General features: G+C 57.3%; 1 protein-coding gene across 8 annotated transcripts in view; it reads right to left on the bottom strand.

The window, feature by feature from the left end:
• Positions 1 to 4,445: 4,445 nt before the first annotated feature.
• The window catches only part of Arap1 (ArfGAP with RhoGAP domain, ankyrin repeat and PH domain 1), a 59,152-nt gene continuing 53,279 nt past the window's right edge, over positions 4,446 to 10,318 (bottom strand). For all 8 annotated transcript variants that reach the window (XM_005379972.2, XM_005379969.2, XM_005379973.2 and 5 more), the window contains 5 exons: positions 7,911 to 7,993; positions 6,991 to 7,041; positions 6,752 to 6,815; positions 5,269 to 5,418; positions 4,446 to 5,043 (listed from right to left, as the gene is read on the bottom strand). In XM_005379972.2, the coding sequence (XP_005380029.1) occupies positions 5,026 to 5,043; positions 5,269 to 5,418; positions 6,752 to 6,815; positions 6,991 to 7,041; positions 7,911 to 7,993 (366 nt within the window). In that variant the 3' untranslated portion in view covers positions 4,446 to 5,025. The remainder of the gene's footprint in view (positions 5,044 to 5,268; positions 5,419 to 6,751; positions 6,816 to 6,990; positions 7,042 to 7,910; positions 7,994 to 10,318) is intronic.

Below are 10,318 nucleotides of genomic sequence, written 5' to 3'. Positions count from 1 at the left end.
GCCCTGCTTCCTAACCTCTTGGAAAAAGAACCCTCTGGTTTCTAGAAACCCTAAGGTTAGACCCAGATTATGCCCCAGATCTTCCCCCATGAACTCTCTGCAGCAAGAAAAACAGACCTGAAGAGAGTTCACTGCTTGTCAAAAAAGCACCTGCTGGGGCAAGCTCCATACAGTAAGGCTGGGCCTGCCTGTCCCACCTGGGGAGGACCTGTGATGCTGGTCTGACTAGCCACTTACTGGCCATCTTCCTTGTGAGCCTCCTAAGAATGAGGTGAAATGACACACGCAAAGCCGTAGCACAATAGCTGTGAGCGCTCTACCATGACTTATCGGCACGTCATGTGCACCATCATCATTACTGCCAACACCAAGGACAGGATGGAGACTTCCCAGGTGCAGGAACCATAGACGGACTCCTCAGTCCCCAGTGACTGCTGAGCTGGATAGAAGGCAGGGGACCAGAGGAGAGAGCTGTCTGAAAAGGGAGAGTTCAGCTACCAAGCCACACCCGCTCCATCTCCCCTCAGGGGCTGCATGACTCTGGCAAGCCCTGCTTCCTGGGCTATGGTGACCCTGCTTAGGGGAGGACCTCTGCCCACCTAGGACTTGCAGCACTGCAGGGTGCAACGCGACTTTGTCTATGTGGAGTGTTCTGGGGGTGGTACAGGCCAGAGGCAGGTGTGGCAGTGGTGGGCACCAACACAAGGCCCACCTCCTCCAGGCCTCCTGGCAGCTCCTCCTATGGGGCCCTCAGCCCTGGAGGAGGAAGGCTGTGCCCACCCAGACTATGGACTTTGTTACCATGACGCTGGTCTCCATGGTGCCAAGCACACAGGCCCTCCTCTCACCCAGGAGGAGGGACAAAGTGACAGGAGCTGAGATTCAGGCCCCTCATCCCCTTGCCTGGCCTGTCCCTCTGCTTGCCACAGCTTGTGAGGTCCACAGCCTGAGACCCTCAGAAGACAGGGCAGGGAGAAAGTTCAGTTCCCACTTTAGTGTCAAAAGAGTAACAAAAAAGGACTCAGAGTGACTTCTGTGGAGGGAAGACAGAGAGTGCAGAATAGTGGCAGAGAGGAAGGGAAGGAGGGCTGGGGAGGGAGCACACACTATAGCCACCGAGGGGGAAGAGGCTCCCCGCTGACAAGAGGTGGGAGGCCCGGCCAGCCCCTCTCTTTGGTCTCAGTGTTTGGAGGTGGGTGGTGGTGGGCGGACGAGCAGAGTGGGGAGCAACAACAGGAGGCGGTGGGAGCAATTTTCCTAGACAGCACTCGTGTGTGGGAGTTCCTCCACGTGCCGTGTGTGTGTGTGTGTGTGTGTGTGTGTGTGTGTGTGTGATGTACTTGCAGATCTGGAAGAGCAGGCTGAGGTGTGCAGGCACGTGCACGCAGAGGAGTGTGTATGTGTGGCATGTGTGCGCCTGTGTCACTGTGTCTCCAGGGTGATAAATACAGCAGCCGGAGCTGTAACCAGGGCAGAGAAAGTGCGGAAATTTCCACAGCTTGAAAGTGCGTGGGAGAGGGGACAGGCCAGGGCTAGGCCAGCCTAGGCTGACCAGGGACACTGCTCCTTACAGCTCCTCCAGAGCCAGTTCCTAGCGGCCCGCCCTGCACACACGTGTGCACACACACACACACACACACACCTCTGAAGTGTACTTTACAGCGCACTGGAAAGGCAATCCAGAAGAGCTTCCTGAAGGCAGTAGTCACGGGAGCAGAGGCGGGCAGGGTCTGAACTTGTGTGAATGGGAGAAGCACAGTCCCCAGAGTCGAGTCCCTAAGGTCACAGAGCTGGCTAAGTGAACAGGAACGATGCCTTTTTCTGGTGGGGGCAAGAGCCCAGGGGGCCCATTTTACTGGACTGTGGTCATATTTCAGAGGCAGGGAGGAGGCAGAGGAAAGGCCCTTGGGATACTAGGCTCCAGCCACAACAGGCCTCACTGCAGGTCACATGGCCTTGCCTGTGGTCACATCACACCCTCCCCTGGAGCTGTCTCTTCATCTCAGGTCCACCTACAGTGACACCGCCAGTCTTAGGCTCCAGTCTTCCATGGAGACTTCCTTGATCAATATCTCCCTGCCCCCTCAGGGCTCCACACCACACACACACACACACACACACACACACACACACACACACACACCGTGTGTTCTGTACACCACAGGTTATCAGTACCTGCTGGCTGAGTGAAAACACTCTGGGCCTGCGAAGGACTCTGGATGCCATGAAGTCTCCCCAGACATTTGGAAAGAGGATTAGTAAGGGACAGTGCTAGGTACTTCACACTGATCAGCTCATTTAATCCTCCGCAGAACCCACTAGGAGGCAGCTACTATTAATATCTCCAAAGTACATATGAGAACACCAAAGATCAGAGACGTAAGTCACTTGACCAAAGCCACAGAGCTGGTGAATTGGAGCCTCGGCATCCACACCCACGCTACCTCAAGGCAGCAGGTTGTGAGCAGGGGGTTGGGGCGGCTAGGGCCTGGGGCTAGAGAAGCAGGTTCCAGCTCCAGCCCAACCCCATCCCTGTGCTCACGGGAAGAGGAGTGGAGGTAGGGCCTAGCCCCTCCTCCCCTGGCTCACTCATGTCCTGTGAGGGGTCTTCCAGGGGTCTCCTCAGGCCCAAAGGCCCCTCGGGCCTAGTTACTGGGCACTCTGCAAGGTAGAAGGCTGAGCTAGGAGGCAGAAGGGAGAAAGCAGACGGCCCGACTCTCCAAGCCCCTTATGCCTTTCCCTCCCTCAGCCTCCTCTCCACTCCTGAGCCCTCACAGCCGGGGCTCCCTGTGGTCCCCTTGGGATTAGGCCTGACCCTGCACTGGCCCTCAAAGCCCTGACCTCCTGTCCTCACCCCAATCACATTCCTCCAAGAGCAGCTCCCTACCCTGAGCACTGGGCTTCTCATAGGTACCCGCCCCAAGCCCCAATGTGTGCATAAAACACCAAGGGTCCCCAAAGGATCAGTTTTTAGGGGTCCTTTGGCAAGGACTAGCAAAGCCTCCAACACTGTGGTCACCTGTGACAGGGAAACACAGTACTGGCATCAGAAAGGGAACAGGAGACCCCTCCAACGTGGCAGTGGAAATGGTCCTCAGGCCTAGCAGAAAAGCGGTGTGGTCTCGGGACGGACACCTCCCTCTCCTCCAAGAGTAGACAGTGTAAGGAGCCGTGGCTCTGACTCATGCGGCTCTTGGTGAATGGCTGCTCCTTCCTCCTCCCCGATCCTGGAGCCCAGGAGCCCCACGCACATTCTTGTATTGTGCTGCCTTCCAGCACATCACCAGCCCTGAGCCAAAGGCAGGGCTGGAACTTGCTCCACCTTCCAGCACCACAAAGCCTGAGCACGGTGACCACACTGGGGTCCTCCAGACCAGGCGGAGAAAGCAATGATGAGTGGTCCACAGCTGCCCCCTAGTGGCCAAATGCAGCCTATGCAGCCCGCTCCTACACCCGGACAGTGAGAGTCAGCTTAGCAGGCAGACACCCCCAGTTCCATCCACTCTCTGGGCCTCAGGATTAAATGGACACTGCAAGGTCAGACTCAGAGAAGAATCCCAGCCCCTGAGCACTTGCACAAGGGGGTCCATCAGCCTTGTCCATGCTAGAGTTGGAATGGTCAGGCATTTGATCCACTAGTCTGGCCTGGGCAGACCACCCAGGGCAAGGTAAGAGTTGAGAGACTCAGGGACTTGGGCAGTAGGGTTCAAGGAACCTGTGCCAGTCTCCTGGCACTTGCTTCCCCTTCCTGAGAGACAAGGACAAGGAAGCTGGAGTCCAGATCCCTGATGTCCCCACCAGACCTCCCCACTGAGCTGGGTTACAGGAGTCAGAGGTCATGCAGCCCCTCCTGGCTCTGCCAAGGCACAGGCCAGCAGGTCTGCCCACCTGCCCTGAGGGGCGGGTGGGAATGAGGCTCTAGGAGGCGGGAATGTGGCATCTGGCACCTTCCCAGAGGGTCCCACATCTGTCTCTGAACAGCCCCTTGTCTCTCCCACTGCTCAAGGCCTTGTCTGCTTGTTCCTGGTGCGAGGTCCACCCCACCTCTGGCGGGCTATGCACAGGGACCGAGCGTGACCTGAAGTCCTCTTTCCTAAAGCTTCTGTGTATCTGCGGCTTTGCGCCTCCAGCAGAGCCTGCTGATGGGGCTGTCCTGAGTCACTGACACCCAGGCCCTGGCTCAGGCTGAGGCAGGGACAGGGGCTCAGGCCCAGCTGGGTCTGTCTTGGGCTGCATCAGGCGCTCCCGTTCTGGCTGCCCAGTGGTACAACGGGGATGGCACTGAGCCAGGCTGAGGCTCTGCCTGGGGCAGGGGAGATTATCTGAGCAGTCCAGCTGAGGAAAGAATTCAGGCTCCAGCTCTAGGGCACTGGGCACCCACCTCTGGGCCTCCCCACCAACCCAGGACGCCCAAGGCCCTCAACCAGTCACAGGCCTCACTACCATAGGGTAAAATACACAGATATATTTATATTATCAAAAGGACCCCAAAGTGGGGAAAGGGCATCAGGCAGCCTGGGCCCTCCCAACCAGCCCAGACTGGAAGGAGCCTGAAGTCCCCGAAGTCCAGCTCTCAGCCTTGCAGCGCTCCCTTCTCACTCGGCTGAGTGCACCTTCTGAGCCCCTGCTTTTTGCTGCTCCGGCATTTGTGGCAGGGGGTGGGCTCCCTTCCAGCGGGGCCCCAAGGCCTCCAGCCTCGAGAAGAATGATGTCCTCCAGAGCTTGTGCCCATCTCTCCAAGCCCACAAACTCAGGCTGAGTAATCCTGGGGTGAGCAGGCCAGCCCAGGGGGGCGCTGTGCACCTGAAGAACCGGGAAGGGGGCTGCCCTGCTGCCCCCACCCACAGCCAGAGAGCCCCAGGCTGCAGACAGGATGTGGGGTGTGGGGTGCGGCTTCCTCATGTGCCCCCTGCTGGCTCATGCCAGGAACGCAGAGCATGAGGGTGTCTGAACAGGAAGACTTCCCGGTCACAGTCAGGTCACGGTCACGGCAGCAGAATCCCAGAGCCAGGCCTACTGCAGCGCTCAGACATTTCGGAGGACCTGTAAGGACGCCAGAAATCCAGCTTTTGTTAGCTGTGAGATGGCCAGAAGGCCACCAGCAGTGGAACGTGGTCATAGAGGCTTCAGCAGCTGGGGTCTCCAGGACAGGGAGAAGCTCTATGAAGCCACCAAGGATGGAGAAGGGCTGGAGGGCACTCAGAGCCTGAGTAGGTGTGCGGGAGCCCAGGTGCCCAGCCCTCCGCCCCAGGGATGACGGCCACTCACAGAAAGAGGGTCCGCAGTGAAGGCTGCCACACTTCGGCGCATTTCATTTTCACTGCCACGCAGAGGGATCAGCGACACGCTGCCCAGCCGGACCTCGGGCACTGCCCGGGACACGCGCGAGGGCTCTGAGGGCCACACCAGGCCGTCGTGCTGGGGAGGAAGGGAGAGAAGGGCCGGGCCACACCTCAGCTCACCCAGACACAGCTCTGGATCCGCCCACCCTTCCCAGAAAAGCCTCTGGCTAAGATCAGAGGTGACACCCTCAGCTTTGATCCCAGCCGATATGAGAAGCAGCTGTGAGCAGATGACTGCATCCCCAGCAAAACACAGCCTGTTATGTTACTCAACAACTCCCATCTCCGGATCCACAAACCTCTCCAAGAATGCAGCCCCAAGAAAACATTTCTCCAAGAGGAACATGGCTGCAGATCCTCTTACCAGGAACCACCAACTACAAAATTCACCCTTTCCCTTTAGGCCTCGACTACCAGGAAACTCAGGGTCAAAATCAATGTAGCTATAGGAAAAGAAATCCCAGGTTCTGGTAGTTTTATTTCTCTTTTCCCTAAATACTTCTCCAGCTCTCCCGTACAACTGTTTGTTCTAACTCATCTGTTCTAAGTCTAACCAGCCTCTGGCCCTACTCTGGCTCAGAGTTCTTCATCACCCTGCTCCTGTCTAGGCCACAATAGCAGCCAGGTCACTGCCCTCCTCATGCGCAGACTTTTCACTTCAGTCCCTTCTCTCCTGCACAACCTATCCACAGTGAGCACTCTCCAACATCAAGTTCAGTTTCCTGCATTCAGCCTTTCTTTTCTTTTTGGTGGTACTAGGGACTGACCCCAGGGCCTCTGCACTGAGCTACAACCCCAGTCTTTTAAATTTTGAGATAGCGTCTCAGTCATTAATTTGCCCACACTGAATATACAATGTTCCTGCCTCGGCCTCCTGGAGTGCTGAATTACAGACATGTGCCACCTTGCCTGGCTTTTTCAAAGATCTCTGACATTCTGTTCCCGACTGCCTTCCTAGAGCCCACTTCTGGCCCTTCTGGCTCTTCCCTTTACACCCCACTGGACAGTGGTACTTGTCTCCTGCACCTCCAGGCCTTGGCACACACTGCTCCTTCTGCCTGGAAGCCATTCCCTCCTGGTGAGCTCTCCGACATGCTCAGGCACTCCGCTCCCATCACACCCTTCCCCTGCTGCCATCCTGCTCCCAGCTCACACCACCAGGTCAGGGTCCCTGGCTTCCTTCTGTCGCCACAGCACTAAGGGGTTAGAGTACAGCAGGTGGACTCCGGGTCTGCATTCCCTCCTGTACGGGAGCGCCTGGACTACAGAGGCACTGGGAAGGAATGACTCACTGAATACACAGGTGAGTTAAAAGCAACTCAAAGCCTCCTCGAAGCCGTGAATGGCCTAGACAGTGAAGCAATGGGGCCTTTGGGACCTCACCCACCCCACGGCCCCAGCACTGGTACCTGCACAAAGAGGAAGGTGGCGAACCACTCCCGAAGCTCCATCTGTGTGTCACAGCACAGGTACCTGCAGGGAGGGCAGAGGTCTGGGCTCTGCTAAACGCTGGGCTAAGGTGGGGACACCCTGCCCATCTCCCCAGCCCAAGTCTTCTGGTATGGCTGGGCAGGGAGGGGGTGATCCACTCAAGGGGCCCGAGTTGCTACCCCTCCAGCCTGGGTCTCAGAACGGGGCCCTCGCTCACCACTGCTGCTTGTCATGTTTCTCTGTCTCATGCACCACCGTGAAGCCCCAGCTAGAGGAGGGACAAAGAGGTGGGGTCACCCGTCAGCCTGCGCCGGTTCCCGGGACAGAATGGAGGCAAAGCTGGAGCCTTCTCATAAGCCCAGCACACAATAGCCACGGCCTCTTCCCTCTCTCAGCCCCCACCACCTCCCAGGACCTTGAATCCCCACTCCCAACCCTAGCCCGGACGGGGACGCGGCTCAGTGGTAGAGTCCTTGCCTGGAATGTGCAAAGCCCTGGGTTCCATGCCCAGAACCACACACACACACACACACAGGAAAGAAAGGAAAAAAGAAAGGGAAGAAGGCAGGGAGGGAGAGAAGGAGGGAGCGAGGGAGGCAGGAAAAACAAAAACGTGCCTGCTGATGTCCCAGCCCAGGCCTGCCCTAGACCCAGAAGTAGCCAGGTACAGACAGCAGCCCAGGACAAAGTCAGAAAACCAAGTCTGGTGACTTGGACGTGTAATAGGGAGGAGTGGTACGCAGCACCTTCCAACATGTGAAAGTACACGGTCACCCTTGGAAACGGATGCGCCATCATTATCCCTATTACACAGATACGGGAGCCGAGGCACAGAGAGACCCCAGCGGTTCCCAAAATGAGCATCAGTGTTCCCAGGACGTCTTGTTAATTAATTAACACCCAGTCTGGGCTGCCCCCACCCCCCGGAATCCAGGACTCAGGAGGCCCAGGGTGGTGCCTGTGAACTTGTGATTCTAAGGTGCATGCAGGCAAAGCTGCTGGTCAAGGGGACCGTAACTTCAGAACCACTGCAGAGATCCCTGTCAAGTTTACAGGTCTTGGCTGTGCCTCCCCCTCAGTTCTGAGCCCAGCAGGCCCCAGCTGCGGGTCTGTCTCCTGAGACCTCCCTCCACTCACCAGGTGGGTGGCCGGAGTTTCTTCTTTATCCCCAGGTACACTTTGAGACTCTTGACAGGCCATTCCTTCTCAGGCCGGTGACTCTGGGACAGGAAGAGGAGAAGAGGGCCCGTCAGTCACTCAGAGCAGGGATGGAGGCAGTGTCCTCCTACCTGGACACTGCTTTCTGCTGCTCCCCAGCTCCTCTGAAGCCCAGCATAGGGCACTTCCTCCAGGAAGCCTCCCTGACAAAGCCCTCCCGGCCAGCCCTCAGCGCCAGCCTCCGTCCCTGCGGCAGCATCAGACAGTCAACCCTCAGTCCCTGACAAGGTCAGCCCAGCTGGGATGTCCAGGGCAGAGGATCCCAGCCCCAGCCTGCTGCCCTGCAAACTGGAGAATCGACTCATAGCATCAGCCTGAGTCAGATGGTGCCAGGAGGGAAAAGCTGCCCGGTATCCTCCGGCACCCTGCTGGAATGGGTAGGTGCCATCTGAGTGCTTCAGGCAGCTGCTTGTGTCTACATTTATCTCAATTATTCACTCTTCTCCCCATCCCCCCAGCCCCATGAGGCTCCAGGGTTGACCGTGTGAGCAGAAGGCTTGAGGCCAGCTGTTACTAGCTCTTTGGTTCCATGACAAGGCTAACAACTCAAGCTGAAGCACACTGCTGTTCAACAGACCAGAGGGAAAACATCCCGATGGCCTAGAACAGGAAGCAAGAGACCAATGTACTGGAGAGGGGTACCAGGTCACTGACACGCTCCCGGCTGGTCCCGCCTCTGCACATGGGTCTGGGCTTAGAAGGAGCAGGCTGGCTTGGAGGCGGGGGAATGGGAGCAGTGGCACCCAGGGAAGAGGCTGGTTGGTTGGAGTCTTCCTCCGGCTCTGAGGCCATTTGCTCGGTGCCTACCAGGCACCCCTGGAGCCAGCAAGGGCATCAGGAGAGACGGCAGGGAAGGGAGATTCACTTACAACCAAAACTGGGGGTCCAAGACTGAGCCACCTCCACCTTGTTCCCCACCATTGCCCCGGCCGCCCCAGGCATGGTACCTCAGCAGAAGCGAAGAGAACACGAGGGCATGGCTAGGGAAGCTGGCAAGTTTTGGAAGTGGCTAACTGGCCTGTTATCACAAAAGGATGGGCTCCCTAGAGACTTGAGGGGCCTTCTATGCTATCACAGGGGCTGTGGATTAGGAGGGCCTGAACAGGGACTTTTCAGGGAGTTCCTAATGACCAAGGGCCTGAGGAGAGAGCCCCGTGTCTTCTATGGATAGTACCTGACCTGACATTCATCCGGTGCTGCAGGCCAGGAGGCAGACACGGGATGAATGGAGCTGCAGGCCAGGAGGAAGCTGGACAGTGGGAAGGAAGATACAGTCATCAGTGCGGGAGAAACACACCAAGTGAGGAAGCAGTGTGGAGAGAACACAGTGAGGAAGACGCCCGTGCGTGAGCACGGAGAAGCCCGGTCAGGAGCATGAAGAACTCAGCCTGCAGGCTGCGAGGTGCCCCAGCGGAGGAGCAGACTGAGATGGGCCGTAAAGGAGATCACGCTGCTGCCAAGAACACAAGGCTCTGGGTGTGATGGAGGAAGGATGTGCAGAAAGTGGGGCTGAAGAAATGGAAAACAGACTGTGGGCTGGGAGGGAGGGGAAAGAAATAGGGGTAAGTAAGGAGTAAACCAAGTCAGGGCCGGAGATAGAGCCAAGGAGATGACATCCCAGAACCTTGGTGGGTTGACTGGAGGGGCAGAGAGGCTCAGAAATGCAGATGTGGTCACAGAGACAGTCAAAGAGAAGAAGAGGCCCCCCAGGAGGCTGCAGTAATAGACGTGTCATGCAGAGAAGGAGGTGAGGGTCCTGCTCCATCGGCCCTGCTCTCTCCAGGCCGCCAGGCCTGTCCAGGTGACTCAGGAGATGCAATAGGCAGAAGGGAACTACAGATGCTGTCACGGCAGCAGTGAGAGATCAGACCAGTACGCTGGCCTGGCACCATGTCTGCTGCACATCTCCACAGGATATCTACGCTCTGTGAGACCTGCAGGGGCTTGTAGGAGGGAGATTCCGAGCCGAAGCTGAGCAAGAGCCTTCTCTCAGACAGAAGTAACCCAGTAGGAGTAGGGCAGCCCCAAGGGAGCGGGTAGATGAGTTCCCTTCTCCCAGGATTGTGCAAAGAAAAGTTGGGCAACCAGCCTGGGAGGCTGCAGAAGGTACCCTACAAGCCCCTCTTGTCCACCCTGGCACTTTAATGTAGGCAGTAGCAAGGATATTCTGATAGCCCTTGACTTCCAGATTTGGAAAGAGGAAGATGAGGATCAGAACTCTAATTCAAGCTTTGGGTTCTCCATGACCTGGATCCTTCATTTCTACACAGAGTCCTATGGAAAACTGTAGAGCATTACACTGATAGGGGATTCATCTTGGAGAAAGG

This window comes from Chinchilla lanigera, unplaced genomic scaffold (genome assembly GCF_000276665.1).
Source record: "Chinchilla lanigera isolate Chin_1 unplaced genomic scaffold, ChiLan1.0 scaffold00013, whole genome shotgun sequence".
Taxonomy (NCBI): domain Eukaryota; kingdom Metazoa; phylum Chordata; class Mammalia; order Rodentia; family Chinchillidae; genus Chinchilla; species Chinchilla lanigera.
This window is presented reverse-complemented; position numbering and strand designations above follow the sequence as displayed.